This window comes from Entelurus aequoreus, linkage group LG26, assembly GCF_033978785.1.
Source record: "Entelurus aequoreus isolate RoL-2023_Sb linkage group LG26, RoL_Eaeq_v1.1, whole genome shotgun sequence".
Lineage (NCBI taxonomy): Eukaryota > Metazoa > Chordata > Actinopteri > Syngnathiformes > Syngnathidae > Entelurus > Entelurus aequoreus.
Genome location: NC_084756.1, coordinates 3,837,808 through 3,861,454, shown reverse-complemented (window position 1 = coordinate 3,861,454; position 23,647 = coordinate 3,837,808). Strand labels below are relative to the sequence as shown.

At 33.4% G+C, this 23,647-nt stretch overlaps 1 protein-coding gene across 6 annotated transcripts in view; it reads left to right on the top strand.

Moving 5' to 3' along the window:
• Positions 1-23,647, top strand: part of anks1ab (ankyrin repeat and sterile alpha motif domain containing 1Ab) — a 181,690-nt gene that overhangs the window by 4,148 nt on the left and 153,895 nt on the right. For 5 of the 6 annotated variants that reach the window (XR_009824668.1, XR_009824667.1, XM_062037803.1 and 2 more), the window contains exon 1: positions 343-669. Coding sequence is in view for 4 of the 6 variants with exons in the window: in XM_062037803.1 (XP_061893787.1) it covers positions 463-669 (207 nt within the window). In the remaining 2 variants the exon portion in view is untranslated. Of the gene's footprint in view, positions 1-342; positions 670-23,647 lie in introns of those variants that run through there. The other variant, XM_062037800.1, reaches the window with a different exon arrangement.

Sequence of the window (23,647 nt, the reverse complement as noted above, 5' to 3'; positions counted from 1 at the left end):
TGGTACTTGACACATGCTAACTGTTTGCATGCTAAGCCTTTTAACACATGTTGAATCATATAAGTTGGTACTTGACACATATTCTGGCTGTTAGCATGCTAATGCTAGCGTTGCTATTGGCCTATAAAGCATCATCAGGATTTGTCCTGAGGCGAGGACTTGGGACTCGGGACTGGAGTGTGACCTCTTTTCCCAGCGTCTCGGAGACGTGGACGAGTGACACGGTGACCCGGCTGTCAGGGCGAGTCAGACCTCTGGGATTCCTGGACAGAGTCGGCAAAGACTAGAAGGAGGTGACAGGATTTAGGACTCGGGTGTTGTCAGGACAATAGGAGAGTGGAAATGTTTGTCAGTGGACTGGAAGTGGGGGGGGGGCAGGAAGTGGGTGGACCTTAGCAACTCTCACGCTCACTTCCTCTCTGAACTGCAGCACTTGGCGGTACAGGACTCGGACTTTGGAAGATGGCACTGTGCACACCGGACCAGACCGAGGGCCCGGTCAGGGCCACACCTGCGGACCTGAGGCTGACCCGGAGTCTGTCCAAGTCCGACTCAGACTTGTTGGCGCCGCAGAGCGGGGAGGACGACGGAGGCCGCGCGGGTCGGAGCGGGTCCGAGTCCAAGCGTAGGTCCAACAGGATGCCGTCCTTCGCCTCGGAATGGGATGAGGTAATCCACCAAGGGGGGGTCGTTGTCATGGGAACGGCAGCTCCACCACTGGGGGCAGTGTGGAGCGGGAAAACCTTTTTTTTTTCTTCTTACTATTATTTTTATTCAGAGTGATTATGAACTCAGCAAAATATTCTTCAAAACAAGGATTAATTTTCCACAAATATTTACTGATTTAAGTTTTAAAAACATTCTAATTCATCCTTAAAAACATTTTATTTCCTAATAACTGTTTATTGTATTTATTATACTAGCAATTTTTTCACCTTTTAGGTGATTTTAGTTATTTATTTTATTTTTATTTTTTATTTGTTATTGTTTACTTTATGTATGTTTAATATAAATATGAACTTAACAAAATGATATTTTCAAAGCACACGACTTGGAGGGAGTTTAAAACTAATTGTTCGACAAAAAAAAATCATTTTGGACAATCTTTCTTTAAGAAAACATGACATTAAACATTTAAATAATTGTATTTTTTTTTACACTGATTGCATTGCATTGATGGTTTGATTTTTATAAAATTCCAATATATTTTAAAAAAAATATATGTATAATTAAATAATTATTTTTGCTCCCAATCTGTGAAAAATAATTGTACAGACAAGTTATATTGTAATAACTGTGTTTGTTTTTATTATTCCTGTTTTTGTATTTATTACACTAGCATCATTTTTAGTTTTTTTAATTGCAATCATTTTTTTATATTATTTATTATTTATAATGACATGTATATTTTAGCAACCAAATATAATATTTTATTCATAACATAATATTTTACTGTATTTTATTGCAATAATTTCTTATTTGTAGTCTTTTAGGAGTATTTTATAGATATTAAACATCAATATAACTTGGAGGAAGTTTCAACTAAATATAAAAAAAAAAACACATTTGAGACAATCAAGAAAATATGACTTTAAACTTTTTAAATATTTGTATTTTTAATAAATGTATTTTTTATAAAATTCCATTATATTTAAAAAAAATGATATGTATAATTGTATAATTATTTTTGCTCCCAATCTGTTAAAAATAATTGTACAGACAAGTTATATTGTAATATCTGTGCTTGTTTTTATTATTCCTGTTTTTGTATTTATTCCACTAGCATCCTTTTTAGTATTTTTTTAATTGCAATCATTTTTTAATACTCCAGAAATATTTCATACATGTGAATTTATAATGACATGTATATTTTAGCAACAAAATATAATATTTTATTCATAACAGAATATTTTACTGTATTTTATTGTGATCATTTATTATTTGTAGTCTTTTAGGAGTATTTTATAGATATTAAACATCAATATAACTTGGAGGAAGTTTCAACTAAATTAAAAAAAAAAACACACACATTTGAGACAATCTCTCATCAAGAAAATGTGACTTTAAACTTTTTAAATATTTGTATTTTTAATAAATTTATTTTTTTATAAAATTCAATTATATCTAAAAAAAAAATGATGTGCATAATTGTATAATTATTTTTGCTCCCAATCTGTTAAAAATAAATAATTGTACAGACAAGTTATATTATAATAACTGTGTTTGTTTCTATTATTCCTCTTTTTGTATTTATTACACTAGCAATTGTTTCACCTTTTAGGTGATTTTAACTGTGTTTATTTTTTATTTGTTATTGTTTACTTTATGTATGTTTAATATAAATAGGAACTTAACAAAATGATATTTTCAAAGCACACGACTTGGAGGGAGTTTAAACTAATTGTTCGATTAAAAAAACAAAACATTTTAGACAATCTTTCTTTAAGAAAACATGACATTAAACATTAAAACAATTTTATTTTTTTTAACACTGATTGCATTACATTGATGGTTTGATTTTTATAAAATTCCAATATATTTAAAATAAATGATATGTTTAATTGTAGAATTATTTTTGCTCCCAATCTGTTAAAAATAATTGTAAAGACAAGTTATATTGTAATACCTGTGTTTGTTTTTATTATTGCTGTTTTTGTGTTTATTCCACTAGCATAATTTGTAGTTTTTTTTAATTACAATCATTTTTTAATATTATTTATTATTTATAATGACATATATTTTTTAGCAACAAAATATAATTGTTTATTCATAACAGAATATTTCACTGTATTTTATTGCAATAATTTCTTATTTGTAGTCGTTTAGGAGTATTTTATAGATATTAAACATCAATATAACTTGGAGGAAGTTTCAACTAAATTAAAACATTTTAGTTGACAATTTCTCATCAAGAAAATATGACTTTAAACATTTTAAATATTTGTATTTTTAATACATTTATTTTTATTAAATTCTATTATATTTAAAACAATTATATGTATAATTATTTTTGCTCCCAATCTGTTAAAAATAAATGTACAGACAAGTTATATTGTAATAACTGTTTGTTGTTATTAATCCTGTTTTTGTATTTATTCCCCTAGCATCGTTTTTTTATTTCCATCATTTTTTAATATTCCAAAAATATTTCATACATGTGAATTTATAATGACATGTATATTCTAGCAACAAAATATAATATTTTATTCAAAACAGAATATTTGACTGTATTTTATTGCGATCATTTCTTATTTGTAGTCTTTTAGGAGTATTTTATAGATATTAATAATCAATATAACTTGGAAGAAGTTTAAACTAAATTTAAAAAAACAACCCACATTTGAGACAATCTCTCATCAAGAAAATATGACTTTGAACTTTTTAAATTTTTGTATTTTTAATAAATGTATTTTTTATAAAATTCTATTATATTTAAAAATATATATGAATAATTGTATAAATATTTTTGCTCCCAATCTGTTAAAAATAATTGTACAGACAAGTTATATTGTAATAACTGTGTTTGTTTTTATTATTCCTGTTTTTGTATTTATTCCACTAGCATCATTTTTAGTATTTTTTTAATTGCAATCATTTTTTAATATTCCAGAAATATTTCATACATGTGAATTTATAATGACATGTATATTTTAGCAACAAAATATAATATTTTATTCATAACATAATATTTTACTGTATTTTATTGCGATCATTTCTTGTTTGTAGTCTTTTAGGAGTATTTTATAGATATTAAACATCAACCTAACTTGGAGGAAGTTTCATCTAAATGTTAAAAAAAAAAAAACACATTTGAGACAATCAAGAAAATATGACATTAAACTTTTTAAATATTTGTATTTTTAATAAATGTATTTTCATATAATTCTATTATATTTAAAAACAATTATATGTATAATTGTATAGTTATTTTTGCTCCCAATCTGTTAAAAATAATTGTACAGACAACTTATATTGTAATAACTGTGTTTGTTTTTATTTTTCCTGTTTTTGTATTTATTCCACTAGCATCCTTTTAGGTTTTTTTAATATTCCAACAGCATATCATATTTTATTCATAACAGGATATTTTACTGTATTTTATTGCGATAATTTCTTATTTGTAGTCTTTTAGGAGTATTTTATAGATATTTAACATCAATATAACTTGGAGGAAGTTTCAACTAAATTTTCCAAAAAAAAACACATTTGAGACAATCTCTCATCAAGAAAATATGACTTTAAACTTTTTAAATATTTGTGTTTTTAATAAATGTAAAATTCAATTATATAAAAAAAAAATGATATGCATAATTTTATAATTATTTTTACTCCCAATCTGATAAAAATAATTGTCCAGCCAAGTTATATTGTAATAACTGTTTGTTTTTATTATTCCTGTTTTTGTATTTATTACACTAGCAATTGTTTCACCTTTAAGGTGATTTTAACTGTGTTTATTTTTTTATTTGTTATTGTTTACTTTATGTATGTTTAATATAAATATGAACTTAACAAAATAATATTTTCAAAGCACACGACTTGGAGGAGTTTAAACTAATTGTTCGACAAAAAAACTAAACATTTTAGACAATCTTTCTTTAAGAAAACATGACATTAAACATTTAAATAATTTTATTTTTTTAACAATGATTGCATTACATTGATGGTTAGATTTTTCATAAAATTCCAATATATTTAAAAAAAATGATATGTGTAGTTATATAATTATTTTTGCTCCCAATCTGTTAAAAATAATTGTACAGACAAGTTATATTGTAATAACTGTGTTTGTTTTTACTATTCCTGTTTTTGTGTTTATTCCACTAGCATAATTTTTAGTTTTTTTAATTGCAATCATTTTTTAATATTATTTATTTTTTATCATGACATGTATATTTTAGCAACAAAATATAATATTTTATTCATAACAGAATATTTGACTGTATTTTATTGTGATAATTTCTTATTTGTAGTCTTTTAGGAGTATTTTATAGATATTAAACATCAATATGACTTGGAGGAAGTTTCAACTAAATTTAAAAAAAAAAACACACATTTGAGACAATCAAGAAAATATGACTTTAAACTTTTCAAATATTTTTTATTTTTAATGAATTTCTTTTTATAAAATTCTATTATATTTAAAAAAAAGTATATGTATAATTGTATAATTGTTTTTGCTCACAATCTGATAAAAATAATTGTACAGGCAAGTTTTATTGTAATAACTGTGTTTGTTTTTATTATTCCTGTTTTTGCATTTATTCCACTAGCATCCTTTTTAGTTTTTTTTAATATTCCAAAAATATTTCATACATGTGAATTTATAATGACATGTATATTTTAGCAACAAAATATAATATTTTATTCATAACATAATATTTTACTGTATTTTATTGCGATCATTTCTTATTTGTAGTCTTTTAGGAGTATTTTATAGATATTAAACATCAATATAACTTGGAGGAGGTTTCAACTAAATGAAAAAATAAACAAACACATGAGACAATCTCTCATCAAGAAAATATGACTTTAAACTTTTTAAATATTTGTATTATTAATTCAATGATATTTCTTTTTATAAAATTGTATTATATTTTAAAAAAAAGTATATGTATAATTGTATAATTATTTTTGCTCCCAATCTGATAAAAATAATTGTACCGACAAGTTTTATTGCAATAATTGTGTTTGTTTTTATTATTCCTATTTTTGTGTTTATTGCACTAGCATCCTTTTTAGTTTAGTTTTTATTAAAACCACTTTTAACGTGTAATGTTCCACAAATAATTCATACATATGAATTTATAATGACATGTATATTTTAGCAACAAAATATAATATTTTATTCATAACAGAATATTTTACTGTATTTTATTGCGATCATTTCTTATTTGTGAGGTTTTATAGATATTGAATATAAAAGTTGGCAAAATGACATTTTTGAAGCACACAACTTGGAGGAAGTTTCAACTAAAAAAAACCCCAACAATACACATTTTAGACAATCTTTCATCAAAGAAACATGACAAAAACATTTTCAATAATTTAATTTTTAACACTGAGTGCATTACATTGATGGTTTGATTTTTATAAAATATTAACATATTTTTGAAATTATATGTGTAATTATATAATTATTTTTGCTCCCAATCTGTTAAAAATAATTATAATGACAAGTTATATTGTACTGTGCTTGTTTTTATTTTTCCCGTTTTTGTATTTATTTCACTAATATAAGTCACAATTATTTAAATTGTGATTATTCTTTATTTATAATATTCCAGGAATATTTCATACTTGTGAATTTATAATGACATGTATATTTTAGCAACAAAATATAAGATTTTATTCATAACAGAATATTTTACTGTATTTTATTGCGATCATTTCTTATTTGTAGTCTTTTAGGAGTATTTTATAGATATCAAACATCAATATATGAAGTTAACAAAATGACATTTTCAAAGCACACAACTTGGAGGAAGTTTTAAGTACATCTTCATAAAAACATTGTAGACAATCTCTCATCAAGAAAACATGACATTAAACATTTTAATTAATTGTGTTTTTAAAACTGATTGCATTACATTCATGGTTTGATTTTTATAAAATTCTAATATATTTTTCAAAATGTTACGTGTAATTATATAATTATTTTTGCTCCCAATCTGTTAAAAATAATTGTACAGACAAGTTATATTGTAATAACTGTGTTTGTTTTTATTATTCCTGTTTTTGTATTTATTCCACTAGCATCCTTTTTAGTTTTTTTTATTGCAATCTTTTTTGAACTTGTAATATTCCAGAAATATTTCATACATATGAAATATGACAATGTATTTGTGCAACACAACGATGAAAGATAGAATAATCACAGTTGCAAGACTGAAATATATTTCAACAATCACTGGAGAAATAAATAAAAAGTGTGAAAGTTGATGATCAGAATGTGAATAAAAGTACTCCAATAACTTAGTGGGCACTTTCAAGTACTTCAAGGTGTGTCCTGAGGAAGATTTCATAGAATAAAAGGTGATTGTGTCATCTCCATGGCAACAAGGGTGAACTGGGTGGGACTTCCTGTTTATGCTCTGCTCTGTGTTTGCTTTGTGTGACGTCACGGAGTCACGTGATGTTGTGCGCGGCATCACCTCGCCAACACACATGTCCGCTAAATAACAAGGACTTGTGTACTTGGTAGTCTACTTGTTAGTCTACTTGTGTACTTGGTAGTCTACTTGTGTACTTGTTAGTCTACTTGTGTACTTGTTAATCTACTTGTGTACTTGGTAGTGTACTTGTGTACTTGGTAGTCTACTTGTGTACTTGGTAGTCTACTTGTGTACTTTGTAGTGTACTTGTGTACTTGTTAGTCTACTTGTGTAGTTGGTAGTGTAATTGTGTACTTGGTAGTGTACTTGTGTACTTGTTAGTCTACTTGTGTACTTGTTAATCTACTTGTGTACTTGGTAGTGTACTTGGTAATCTACTTGTGTACTTGGTAGTGTACTTGTGTACTTGGTATTCTACGTGCGTACTTGGTAGTGTACTTGTGTACTTGTTAGTCTACTTGTGTACTTGGTAGTGTAATTGTGTACTTGGTAGTGTACATGTGTACTTGGTAGTGTAATTGTGTACTTGGTAGTGTACTTGGCAGTGTACTTTGATGTGGGAGCATGGGCAACAGCAGGTGACGTAAGTAACGTGAGTACAATTTGAGTGAGGTTGGCTGAATAACATGGCTATATGTATTTGCATATATATATATATATATATATATATATATATATATATATATATATATATATATATATATATATATATATATATATATATATATATATATATATATATATATATATATATATATATATATATATATATATATATATATATATATATATATATAAGATATATATACACATATATGTATATATATATATATATATATATATATATATATATATATATATATATATATATATATATATATATATATATATATATATATATATATATATATATATATATATCCATCCATTTTCCTACTGCTTGTCCCTTTTGGGGTCGCGGGGGGGGTGCTGGAGCCTATCTCAGCTGCATTCGGGCGGAAGGCAGGGTACACCCTGGACAAGTTGCCACCTCATCGCAGGGCCAACACAGATTATATATATATATATATATATATATATATATATATATATATATATATATATATATATATATATATATATATATATATATATATATATATATAAATCAATCAATGTTTATTTATATAGCCCTAAATCACAAGTGTCTCAAAGGGCTGCACAAGCCACAACGACATCCTCGGTACAGAGCCCACATACGGGCAAGAAAAACTCACCCCAGTGGGACGTCAATGTGAATGACTACATATATATATATATATATATATATATATATATATATATATATATATATATATATATATATATATATATATATATATATATATGTATTTCTGCGTGACATACCCAAGAAGCTCTTGTTTCTAGCTTGGAGTCTTTGTGCTTGTCAAAGCTCATATCTCTGCATGCTGCGTTGCAAACTTTCTAGCAATCGATGCTGTGCGCTGCATTATTATTATTATTATTATTTTGTATTATTCTTTCAATGCTGCTTCAATCGCCAATATAAATATTTATATAAATATATATATATAGTTTATATGGTTTTTAGACTTGAATAAATCGCCAGATAAACTTGCGTGTTTTATGTCCTCACAAGATTTTGAATTGAGAAGAGTGCAAGGTTCCCGAAGTCCTGCACAGAATCCAAGTATGGTAGACCTGCACCCACCACCACAGACAGAGTCCTGCTGTCAAGTATGGTAGACCTGCACCCACCACCACAGACACAGTCCTGCTGTCAAGTATGGTAGACCTGCACCCACCACCACAGACAGAGTCCTGCTGTCAAGTATGGTAGACCTGCACCCACCACCACAGACAGAGTCCTGCTGTCAAGTATGGTAGACCTGCACCCACCACCACAGACAGAGTCCTGCTGTCAAGTATGGTAGACCTGCACCCACCACCACAGACACAGTCCTGCTGTCAAGTATGGTAGACCTGCACCCACCACCACAGACAGAGTCCTGCTGTCAAGTATGGTAGACCTGCACCCACCACCACAGACACAGTCCTGCTGTCAAGTACAAAGATTGGCGGTAAAAATAAACTCACATTGAAAAAAATGTCACTTAGGAATTCCCTAATAAGATGATTTTCTTGTACGGTGCACTCTCACAGAAATATCACATGACTTTTTCATTCCACTTGTGTAATATTTATAGGCTCACTGGACATATCATTAGGGACAGCTCATGAGATCCCAAATGACTTTCAAAGAGCTAATTATTAAGAAATATCAATGTATATATCATAAAATAAATATATAATTAACATAGTTAGTTTCTCTCTCATATATATATATATATATGTATATATATATATATATATATATATATATATATATATATATATATATATATATATATATATATATATATATATATATATATATATATATATATATATATATATATATATATATATATATATATATATATATATATATATATATATATAAATATATATACATTCAAATATGGTGTGTAATGTTACAGTGGCCAAAAATATTATCGTTTTTTTCCCGAACTTTGGAGCACACTGGTATATAAGCCACACCCATTAAGTTATAGAAGGAAAACAAAATATTTTCCATATATTAGCCGCACTAGACTATAAGCCGCAGATATATACATTGTGAAATGAGTTATTTACACAGAAATAGTCTGCAAATGTTTATTTACATACCTTAATTGTTTCCAAACGGTGTCTGTGACAGGGCAGTAAAACGGCTGATCCAACAAAACAGAAGTCGTGGTCATGGACCCGCTAGCTGCGCAAGCTAGCTCTCCAATCAGCTAAACAGACTCAATAACTCCACGGTGACGTTTTGGGGAATTTACTGAGGAATTTTTGTGAAAGTGAAACAATACAAAAAGAATGCCGTTGTAAGTTAATAATACTAACACAGACACTCGTAAATGTGTTAGCATATTAGCTTCATGACATTACGATAGCAGGAAAAAATAAGCATGAAAACACTCCTACAGACATCACACATGGGACGCTTTAGTAAGGAAGAATTGTTTTAGTTATATTGTAAAACTTGCTTGTAGTGATGAATGAAGAATCCATACAAGTAGAAACGCTATGGACAGCATTTGTACTTCCGGGTCAAGGCACAAAACAGAAGGAAACACAGGCCCAGGGCCCAACTTTTCCCAATCAAATCAAATGTTACTCTTAATTTTAATCATTTTAAATAATTATATCAATTTATTTAACGCAAACGTTAGACTCGGTCAGGCTGATTAGAAAAATAAGTATGAAGAATAAATGTACGTTTGGCTAAAATAAATAAATTAATATTAAATAGGCTTTGTAACTAAACTGTCAATAAAATTAAAGTACAAATTAAAATACGGTTTCACCACTTTAGTCATAGTTTTGGCGCTTGAGAAACTTCTCTTTTTCTGTTTGTTTAACATTGTCATTACTGCCACACGTGGTGGAAAAGCTCATTACAACTGAGTACCTGCAGTGGGCAAACTCGTCCAAAAGGTGGCGCCGTAGCACAAACAATAACACGTTTTCACCGTCTATTAACAAACTATCTGTCAAACTCCAAACATTCATAAATTAGCCACACCGTTTTAAAAAGGAACTGCACTTTTTTTTTTAGAAATTTTGCCTATCGTTCAAACGATAGGCATTTTATTTAGTAAATAAACATGAATAAAAGTTTGCTTACTGCGGAGCCAATGTGAGGTCCTCTATTCCGCCCATACAACCCCCCAAAAAATATCCAAAAAGCGCCAACAATACTCCATTTACCTTTGGTGAGGTGAATATGAACAATATTGTTATTATAAGTGCTAACACAGACAGACTATTTGGTCACTTCCTGTGTGCCAATGTTGACATCATCCACTGATCAGCTGCTGGTCAAACTTTATTGTGGATCATACATCCTGCCTCTCACCTGGATAGTAGAAGGATGAGGACGTAATCCTGCAAGTTGGTACACTTTGACAGCCAATTTAGACCCGGAAATGGCGAGAAAGACCCTTTTCTCAACGAGGATTATGAGTTATTCTTTATCTAAACGGGAATATATAAACATCTTAGCAGTTGGCAGACCTTGTACAGTAAGTGACGTTATATTATGTTGTTGCTCATGAAGTCTGCAGTGAGTAATAATCAGTAATTATATAAAGTGAACGTTGTGATGTGTTTTTGAAATTATTGCGCCGCATATGCTTCAAAATACGTAAATATTACATGTTATTATGAATGTTACTACATGACATATATACTTACATCATGTATATATTACATGTTATTATGAATGTTACTACATGACATATATACTTACATCATGTATATATTACATGTTATTATGAAATGTTACTACATTACATATATACTTACATCAGGTAAATATTACATGTTATGATGAATGTTAATACATGACATATATACTGACATCATGGAAAAATTAAATGTTATTATGAATGTTACTACATGACATATATACTTACATCATGTATATATTACATGTTATTATGAATGTTACTACATGACATATATACTTACATCATGTATATATTACATGTTATTATGAATGTTACAACATGACATATATACTTACATCATGTATATATTACATGTTATTATGAATGTTACTACATGACATATATACTTACATCATGTATATATTACATGTTATTATGAATGTTACTACATGACATATATACTTACATCATGTATATATTACATGTTATTATTAATGTTACTACATACTAACATCATGCATATATTACATGTTATTATGAATGTTACTATATGACATATATACTTACATCATGTATATATTACATGTTATTATGAATGTTACAACATGACATATATACTTACATCATGTGTATATTACATGTTATTATGAATGTTACTACATGACATATATACTTATATCATGTATATATTACATGTTATTATGAATGTTACAACATGACATATATACTTACATCATGTATATATTACATGTTATTATTAATGTTACTACATACTAACATCATGTATATATTACATGTTATTATGAATGTTACTACATGACATATATACTTACATCACGTATATATTACATGTAATTATGAATGTTACAACATGACATATATACTTACATCATGTGTATATTACATGTTATTATGAATGTTACTATATGACATATATACTTACATCATGTATATATTACATGTTATTATGAATGTTACTACATGACATATATACTTACATCATGTATATATTACATGTTATTATTAATGTTACTACATACTAACATCATGTATATATTACATGTTATTATGAATGTTACTACATGACATATATACTTACATCATGTATATCTTACATGTTATTATGAATGTTACAACATGACATATATACTTACATCATGTGTATATTACATGTTATTATGAATGTTACTACATGACATATATACTTACATCATGTATATATTACATGTTATTATGAATGTTACTACATGACATATATACTTACATCATGTATATATTACATGTTATTATTAATGTTACTACATACTAACATCATGTATATATTACATGTTATTATGAATGTTACTACATGACATATATACTTACATCATGTATATATTACATGTTATTATGAATGTTACTACATGACATACACACTTACATCATGTATATATTACATGTTATTGTGAATGTTACTACATGGCATACATACTTACATCATGTATATATTACATGTTATTATGAATGTTACTACATGACATATATACTGACATCATGGAAAATTAAATGTTATTACTACATGACATATATACTTACATCATGTATATATTACATGTTATTATGAATGTTACTACATGGCATACATACTTACATCATGTATATATTACATGTTATTATGAATGTTACTACATGACATATATACTGACATCATGGAAAATTAAATGTTATTATGAATGTTACTACATGACATATATACTTACATCATGTATATATTACATGTTATTATGAATGTTACTACATGACATATATACTTACATCATGTATATATTACATGTTATTATGAATGTTACTACATGACATATATACTTACATCATGTATATATTACATGTTATTATGAATGTTACTACATGACATATATACTTACATCATGTATATATTACATGTTATTATGAATGTTACTACATGGCATACATACTTACATCATGTATATATTACATGTTATTATGAATGTTACTACATGACATATATACTGACATCATGGAAAATTAAATGTTATTATGAATGTTACTACATGACATATATACTTACATCATGTATATATTACATGTTATTATGAATGTTACTACATGACATATATACTTACATCATGTATATATTACATGTTATTATGAATGTTACTACATGACATATATACTTACATCATGTATATATTGCATGTTATTATGAATGTTACTACATGACATATATTCTTACATCATGTATATATTACATGTTATTATGAATGTTACTACATGACATATATACTTACATCATGTATATATTACATGTTATTATGAATGTTACTACATGACATATATACTTACATCATGTATATATCACATGTTATTATGAATGTTACTACATGACATATATACTTACATCATGTATACATTACATGTTATTATGAATGTTACTACATGACATATATACTTATATCATGTATATATTACATGTTATTATGAATGTTACAACATGACATATATACTTACATCATGTATATATTACATGTTATTATTAATGTTACTACATACTAACATCATGTATATATTACATGTTATTATGAATGTTACTACATGACATATATACTTACATCATGTATATATTACATGTAATTATGAATGTTACAACATGACATATATACTTACATCATGTGTATATTACATGTTATTATGAATGTTACTACATGACATATATACTTACATCATGTATATATTACATGTTATTATGAATGTTACTACATGACATATATACTTACATCATGTATATATTACATGTTATTATTAATGTTACTACATACTAACATCATGTATATATTACATGTTATTATGAATGTTACTACATGACATATATACTTACATCATGTATATCTTACATGTTATTATGAATGTTACAACATGACATATATACTTACATCATGTGTATATTACATGTTATTATGAATGTTACTACATGACATATATACTTACATCATGTATATATTACATGTTATTATGAATGTTACTACATGACATATATACTTACATCATGTATATATTACATGTTATTATTAATGTTACTACATACTAACATCATGTATATATTACATGTTATTATGAATGTTACTACATGACATATATACTTACATCATGTATATATTACATGCTATTATGAATGTTACTACATGACATACACACTTACATCATGTATATATTACATGTTATTGTGAATGTTACTACATGGCATACATACTTACATCATGTATATATTACATGTTATTATGAATGTTACTACATGACTTATATACTGACATCATGGAAAATTAAATGTTTTTACTACATGACATATATACTTACATCATGTATATATTACATGTTATTATGAATGTTACTACATGGCATACATACTTACATCATGTATATATTACATGTTATTATGAATGTTACTACATGACATATATACTGACATCATGGAAAATTAAATGTTATTATGAATGTTACTACATGACATATATACTTACATCATGTATATATTACATGTTATTATGAATGTTACTACATGACATATATACTTACATCATGTATATATTACATGTTATTATGAATGTTACTACATGACATATATACTTACATCATGTATATATTACATGTTATTATGAATGTTACTACATGACATATATACTTACATCATGTATATATTACATGTTATTATGAATGTTACTACATGGCATACATACTTACATCATGTATATATTACATGTTATTATGAATGTTACTACATGACATATATACTGACATCATGGAAAATTAAATGTTATTATGAATGTTACTACATGACATATATACTTACATCATGTATATATTACATGTTATTATGAATGTTACTACATGACATATATACTTACATCATGTATATATTACATGTTATTATGAATGTTACTACATGACATATATACTTACATCATGTATATATTACATGTTATTATGAATGTTACTACATGACATATATTCTTACATCATGTATATATTACATGTTATTATGAATGTTACTACATGACATATATACTTACATCATGTATATATTACATGTTATTATGAATGTTACTACATGACATATATACTTACATCATGTATATATCACATGTTATTATGAATGTTACTATATGACATATATACTTACATCATGTATACATTACATGTTATTATGAATGTTACTACATGACATATATACTTACATCATGTATATATTACATGTTATTATGAATGTTACTACATGACATATATACTTACATCATGTATATATTACATGTTATTATGAATATGAATACATTACATATATACTCATAATTATGAACGATAGGCAAAAAGTGCAGTTCCAATTTAAAGGCCGCAGTGGTCAAAGCGTAGGAAAAAAGTAGCGGCATGTAGTCTGGAATTCATGGTAAGTAAAACCTCCGCCTTAATTTTAATGAATACTTAGGCCTGCTACGCCACTGTGTCTAATGTTGCTCATGATGGTGGTGAGAAAAGTTTGAGAAGATTATGCGACTATTTACCATTTATGGTCACAGATATCCTTCTGGAGTGGACACATGAGGTCCATGGTGGACATATGAGGTCCATGGTGGACACATGAGGTCCATGGTGGACACATGAGGTCCATGGTGGACACATGAGGTCCCTGGTGGACACATAAGGTCCATGGTGGACACATGAGGTCCATGGTGGACAAATGAGGTCCCTGGTGGACATATGAGGTCCATGGTGGACACACGAGGTCCCTGGTGGACACACGAGGTCCCTGGTGGACACATGAGGTCCCTGGTGTACACATGAAGTCCCTGGTGGACACATGAGGTCCATGGTGGACGTATGAGGTCCCTGGTGAATGCATGAGGTCCATGGTGGACACGTGAGGTCCCTGGTGGACACATGAGGTCCCTGGTGGACATTTGAGGTCTCTGGTGGACATATGAGGTCCCTGGTGGACACATGAGGTCCATGGTGGACACATGAGGTCCCTGGTGGACACATGAGGTCCCTGGTGGACACATGAGGTCCCTGGTGGATACACAAGGTCCCTGGTGGACACATGAGGTCCCTGGTGTACACATGAAGTCCCTGGTGGACACATGAGGTCCATGGTGGACGTATGAGGTCTCTGGTGAATGCATGAGGTCCATGGTGGACACGTGAGGTCCCTGGTGGACACAGAAGGTCCCTGGTGGACACCTGAGATCCCTGGTGGACATATGAGGTCCCTGGTGAACGCATGAGGTCCATGGTGGACACATGAGGTCCCTGGTGGACACATGAGGTCCCTGGTGGACACATGAGGTTCCTGGTGGACATTTGAGGTCTCTGGTGGACATATGAGATCCATGGTGGACACATGAGGTCCCTGGTGGACACATGAGGTCCATGGTGGACACATGAGGTCCCTGGTGGACAAATTAGGTCCCTGGTGGACATTTGAGGTCTCTGGTGGACAAATGAGGTCCCTGGTGGACGCATGAGGTCTCTGGTGAATGCATGAGTTCCATGGTGGACACATGAGGTCCACGACGGACACATGAGGTCCCTGGTGGACACATGAGGTCCCTGGTGGACATTTGAGGTCTCTGGTGGACAAATGAGGTCCCTGGTGGACACATGAGGTCCATGGTGGACACATGAGGTCCCTGGTGGACACATGAGGTCCACGGTGGTCACGTGAGGTCCCTGGTGGACATATGAGGTCCCTGGTGGATATATGAGGTCCATGGTGGACACATGAGGTCCCTGGTGGACACATGAGGTCCATGATTTTTCCAAGATGGCGGCGCTTCAATGCAGCGGCTTCTTCCGAGCGCTCCTGGAAGTGTAGACCGATTTGGCAAAAATACCCCTCAATTCAGTCAATTTCATGGCTGGCTCACAGCGTGTTCACTCCGTGATCGCTTACGACCGACTTACGATTCTGGATGTGGAGAGATCGGGCCATTTTGGGCTGAAAGATGCGTGTACGGTGGACCTACTCGCTAGCTTGGGAATTCTTCACGAGCTACATCCAGCAGTGGCCTTTGAAGCAGCGGCGTCCACTACCAGCGGAGACCGTCAACGAAAGAGACGTAAGCGATGCACTCGGAAGCAGAAGCGGGGGTGTCGAGCGGGGCTAACAACAAAGCTAAATGCGTTGTTGTTAGCGGGGCTAACGAAAAAGCTAAACGCTAATCCACAAAGAAGCGCTAATAAGGAGCCTGTTAAACTAGAACTAGCCAGCGCCAGGCTGGATAATCCCTGCACACATAGCAATTCTCTTAGAATAATATACAACTCACATAATGTTTTTTCGGCATCAGAGGTGGACATGCATTTTACTGAGGTGGCAAACAATCTAAAAATTCCTGTCATATCAATTCCTAGATATGGTCGAAATTATTTAAAGTGCACTACGCATAATAAACGTAACATTATTAATATTGCTACTACGGATACTTTCAACAAAAACTCCTCAAAACAGCCCACTACCTATAATATGGGCTTTTTAAACATAAGGTCATTGTCTTCCAAAACGTTATTAGTTAATGAAGTCATCAGAGACAACAATCTTGATGTCGTTGGCCTAGCCGAGACCTGGCTCAAACCAGACGAATTTTTTGCGCTGGGTGAGGCGTCTCCTCCTGGCTATACGGGAACGCATGTTGCCCGTCCCATTAAAAGGGGTGGGGGTGTTGCACTAATATACAACAAAAACTTTAGCCTTACCTCGGACCTAAATAATAAATATAACTCGTTTGAGGTGCTTACTGTGAGGTTTGTCACACCGCTGCCTCTGCACCTGGCTGTCATCTACCGCCCCCCAGGGCCCTATTCGGACTTTATCAATGAATTTTCAGAGTTCGTTGCTGATCTAGTGACGCACGCCGACAATATAATCATAATGGGAGACTTTAACATCCATATGAATACCCCATCGGACCCTCCATGCGTGGCGCTCCAGACTATAATTGATAGCTGTGGTCTTACACAAATAATAAATGAACCCACGCATCGCAACGGTAATATGATAGATCTAGTGCTTGTCAGGGGTGTCACCACCTCTAAAGTTACGATACTCCCGTACACTAAAGTAATGTCCGATCATTACCTTATAAAATTCGAAGTTCTGACTCATTGTCAACAAACTAATAATAATAATAATAACTACTATAGCAGCCGCAACATTAATGCTGCCACAACGACGACTCTTACTGACCTACTGCCTTCGGTAATGGCACCATTCCCAAATTATGTGGGCTCTATTGATAACCTCACTAACAACTTTAACGACGCCCTGCGCGACACCATTGATAGTGTAGCACCGCTAAAGCTAAAAAGGGCCCCTAAAAGGCGTACCCCATGGTTTACAGAAGAAACTAAAGCCCAGAAATTATCATGTAGAAAGCTGGAACGCAAATGGCGTGCGACTAAACTTGAGGTTTTCCATCAAGCATGGAGTGATAGTTTAATAACTTATAAACGCATGCTTACCTCAGCTAAAGCTAAATATTACTCAAATCTCATCCACCTCAACAAAAATGATCCTAAATTTTTGTTTAGTACTGTAGCATCGCTAACCCAACAAGGGACTCCTCCCAGTAGCTCCACCTACTCAGCAGATGACTTTATGAATTTCTTTAATAAGAAAATTGAAGTCATTAGAAAAGAGATTAAAGACAATGCATCTCAGCTACAACTGGGTTCTATTAACACAAATACGACTGTATATACGACGGACACTGCCCTCCAAAATAGTTTCTCTCTCTTTGATGAAATAACATTGGAAGAATTGTTAAAATGTGTAAATGGGACAAAACAAACAACATGTTTACTTGACCCAATTCCTGGGAAACTTATCAAGGAGCTTTTTGTTTTATTAGGTCCATCAGTGTTAAATATTATAAACGTATCACTTTCCTCTGGTACTGTTCCCCTAGCATTCAAAAAAGCGGTTATTCATCCTCTACTCAAAAGACCTAACCTCGATCCTGACCTCATGGTGAACTACCGGCCAGTGACCAACCTTCCGTTTATCTCGAAAATTCTCGAAAAAATTGTCGCACAGCAGCTAAATGAACACTTAGCGTCTAACAATCTCTGTGAACCTTTTCAATCCGGTTTCAGGGCAAATCACTCTACGGAGACAGCCCTCGCAAAAATGACTAATGATCTATTGCTAACGATGGATTCTGATGCCTCATCTATGTTGCTGCTTCTTGATCTTAGTGCCGCTTTCGATACTGTTGATCATAATATTTTATTAGAGCGTATCAAAACGCGTATTGGGATGTCAGACTTAGCCTTGTCTTGGTTTAACTCTTATCTTACTGACAGGATGCAGTGTGTCTCCCATAACAACGTGACCTCGGACTATGTTAAGGTAACGTGCGGAGTTCCCCAGGGTTCGGTTCTTGGCCCTGCACTCTTTAGTATTTACATGCTGCCGCTAGGTGACATCATACGCAAATACGGTGTTAGCTTTCACTGTTATGCTGATGACACCCAACTCTACATGCCCCTAAAGCTGACCAACACGCCGGATTGTAGTCAGCTGGAGGCGTGTCTTAATGAAATTAAACAATGGATGTCCGCTAACTTTTTGCAACTCAACGCTAAGAAAACGGAAATGCTGATTATCGGTCCTGCTCAACACCGACATCTATTAAATAATACCACCTTAACATTTGACAACCAAACAATTATACAAGGCGACTCGGTAAAGAATCTGGGTATTATCTTCCACCCAACTCTCTCGTTTGAGTCACACATTAAGAGTGTTACTAAAACGGCCTTCTTTCATCTCCGTAATATCGCTAAAATTCGTTCCATCTTGTCCACTAGCGACGCTGAGATCATTATTCATGCGTTCGTTACGTCTCGTCTCGATTACTGTAACGTATTATTTTCGGGCCTCCCTATGTCTAGCATTAAAAGATTACAGATGGTACAAAATGCGGCTGCTAGACTTTTGACAAAAACAAGAAAGTTTGATCATATTACGCCTATACTGGCTCACTTGCACTGGCTTCCTGTGCACATAAGATGCGACTTTAAGGTTTTACTACTTACGTATAAAATACTACACGGTTTAGCTCCAGCCTATCTCGCCGATTGTATTGTACCATATGTCCCGACAAGAAATCTGCGTTCAAAGAACTCCGGCTTATTAGTGATTCCCAGAGCCAAAAAAAAGTCTGCGGGCTATAGAGCGTTTTCTATTCGGGCTCCAGTACTCTGGAATGCCCTCCCGGTAACAGTTAGAGATGCTACCTCAGTAGAAGCATTTAAGTCCCATCTTAAAACTCATTTGTATAATCTAGCCTTTAAATAGACCCCCCCTTTTTTAGACCAGTTGATCTGCCGTTTCTTTTCTTCTCTCCTCTTCTCCCCTGTCCCTTGCGAGGGGGAGTTGCATAGGTCCGGTGGCCATGGATGAAGTGCTGGCTGTCCAGAGCCGGGACCCCGGGTGGACCACTAGCCTGTGCATCGGTTGGGGACATCTCTGCGCTGCTGACCCGTCTCCGCTCGGGATGGTTTCCTGTTGGCCCCGCTGTGGACTGGACTCCCGCTGATGTGTTGGATCCACTGTGGACTGGACTTTCACAATGTTATGTCAGACCCACTCGACATCCGTTGCTTTCGGTCTCCCCTAGAGGGGGGGGGGGGGGGGGGTTACCCACATTTGCGGTCCTCTCCAAGGTTTCTCATAGTCATTCACCGACGTCCCACTGGGGTGAGTTTTTCCTTGCCCGTATGTGGGCTCTGTACCGAGGATGTCGTTGTGGCTTGTACAGCCCTTTGAGACACTTGTGATTTAGGGCTATATAAATAAACATTGATTGATTGATTGATTGATGTTACTACATGACATATATACTTTCATCATGTATATATTACATGTTATTATGAATGTTACTACATGGCATACATACTTACATCATGTATATATTACATGTTATTATGAATGTTACTACATGACATATATACTAACATCATGTATATATTACATGTTATTATGAATGTTACTACATGACATATATACTAACATCATGTATATATTACATGTTATTATGAATGTTACTACATGACATATATACTTACATCATGTATATATTACATGTTATTATGAATGTTACTACATGACATACTGTATATACTTACATCATGTATATATTACATGTTATTATGAATGTTACTACATGACATACTGTATATACTTACATCATGTATATATTACATGTTATTATGAATGTTACTACATGACAAGTATACTTACATCATGTATATATTATGAATGTTACTACAAGACATATATACTTACATCATGTATATATTACATGTTATTATGAATATGAATACATTACATATATACTTATAATTATGAACGATAGGCAAAAAGTGCAGTTCCAATTTAAAGGCCGCAGTGGCCAAAGCGTAGGAAAAAAGTAGCGGCTTGTAGTCTGGAATTCATGGTAAGTAAAACCTCCGCCTTGTTTTTAATGAATACTTAGGCCTGCTACGCTACTGTGTCTAATGTTGCTCATGATGGTGGTGAGAAAAGTTTGAGAAGATCATGCGACTATTTACCATTTATGGTCACAGATATCCTTCTGGAGTGGACACATGAGGTCCATGGTGGACATATGAGGTCCATGGTGGACACATGAGGTCCCTGGTGTACACATGAGGTCCCTGGTGGACACATGAGGTCCCTGGTGGACACATGAGGTCCCTGGTGGACACATGAGGTCCATGGTGGACACATGAGGTCCCTGGTGGACATTTGAGGTCTCTGGTGGACATATGAGGTCCATGGTGGACACATGAGGTCCCTGGTGGACACATGAGGTCCATGGTGGACACATGAGGTCCATGGTGGACAAATGAGGTCCCTGGTGGACATATGAGGTCCATGGTGGACACACGAGGTCCCTGGTGGACACATGAGGTCCCTGGTGTACACATGAAGTCCCTGGTGGACACATGAGGTTCATGGTGGACGTATGAGGTCCCTGGTGAATGCATGAGGTCCATGGTGGACACGTGAGGTCCCTGGTGGACACATGAGGTCCCTGGTGGACATTTGAGGTCTCTGGTGGACATATGAGGTCCCTGGTGAATGCATGAGGTCCCTGGTGGACACATGAGGTCTATGGTGGACACATGAGGTCTATGGTGGACGTATGAGGTCCATGGTGGACACGTGAGATCCCTGGTGGACACATGAGGTCCCTGGTGGACATTTGAGGTCTCTGGTGGACATATGAGGTCCCTGGTGGACACATGAGGTCCATGGTGGACACATGAGGTCTATGGTGGACACATGAGGTCCCTGGTGGACACACGAGGTTCCTGGTGGACACATGAGGTCCCTGGTGTACACATGAGGTCCCTGGTGGACACATGAGGTCCCTGGTGGACACATGAGTTCCATGGTGGACACATGAGGTCCCTGGTGTACACATGAGGTCCCTGGTGGACACATGAGGTCCCTGGTGTACACATGAGGTCCCTGGTGGACACATGAGGTCCCTGGTGGACACATGAGGTCCCTGGTGGACATTTGAGGTCTCTGGTGGACATATGAGGTCCATGGTGGACACATGAGGTCCCTGGTGGACACATGAGGTCCATGGTGGACACATGAGGTCCATGGTGGACAAATGAGGACATATGAGGTCCATGGTGGACACACGAGGTCCCTGGTGGACACATGAGGTCCCTGGTGTACACATGAAGTCCCTGGTGGACACATGAGGTCCATGGTGGACGTATGAGGTCCCTGGTGAATGCATGAGGTCCATGGTGGACACGTGAGGTCCCTGGTGGACACATGAGGTCCCTGGTGGACATTTGAGGTCTCTGGTGGACATATGAGGTCCCTGGTGGACACATGAGGTCCATGGTGGACACATGAGGTCTATGGTGGACAAATGAGGTCCCTGGTGGACACATGAGGTCCCTGGTGGACACATGAGGTCCCTGGTGGACACATGAGGTCCCTGGTGGATACACAAGGTCCCTGGTGGACACATGAGGTCCCTGGTGGACACATGAGGTCCCTGGTGGACACATGAGGTCCATGGTGGACACATGAGGTCTATGGTGGACAAATGAGGTCCCTGGTGGACACATGAGGTCCCTGGTGGACACATGAGGTCCCTGGTGGATACACAAGGTCCCTGGTGGACACATGAGGTCCCTGGTGGACACATGAGGTCCCTGGTGGACACATGAGGT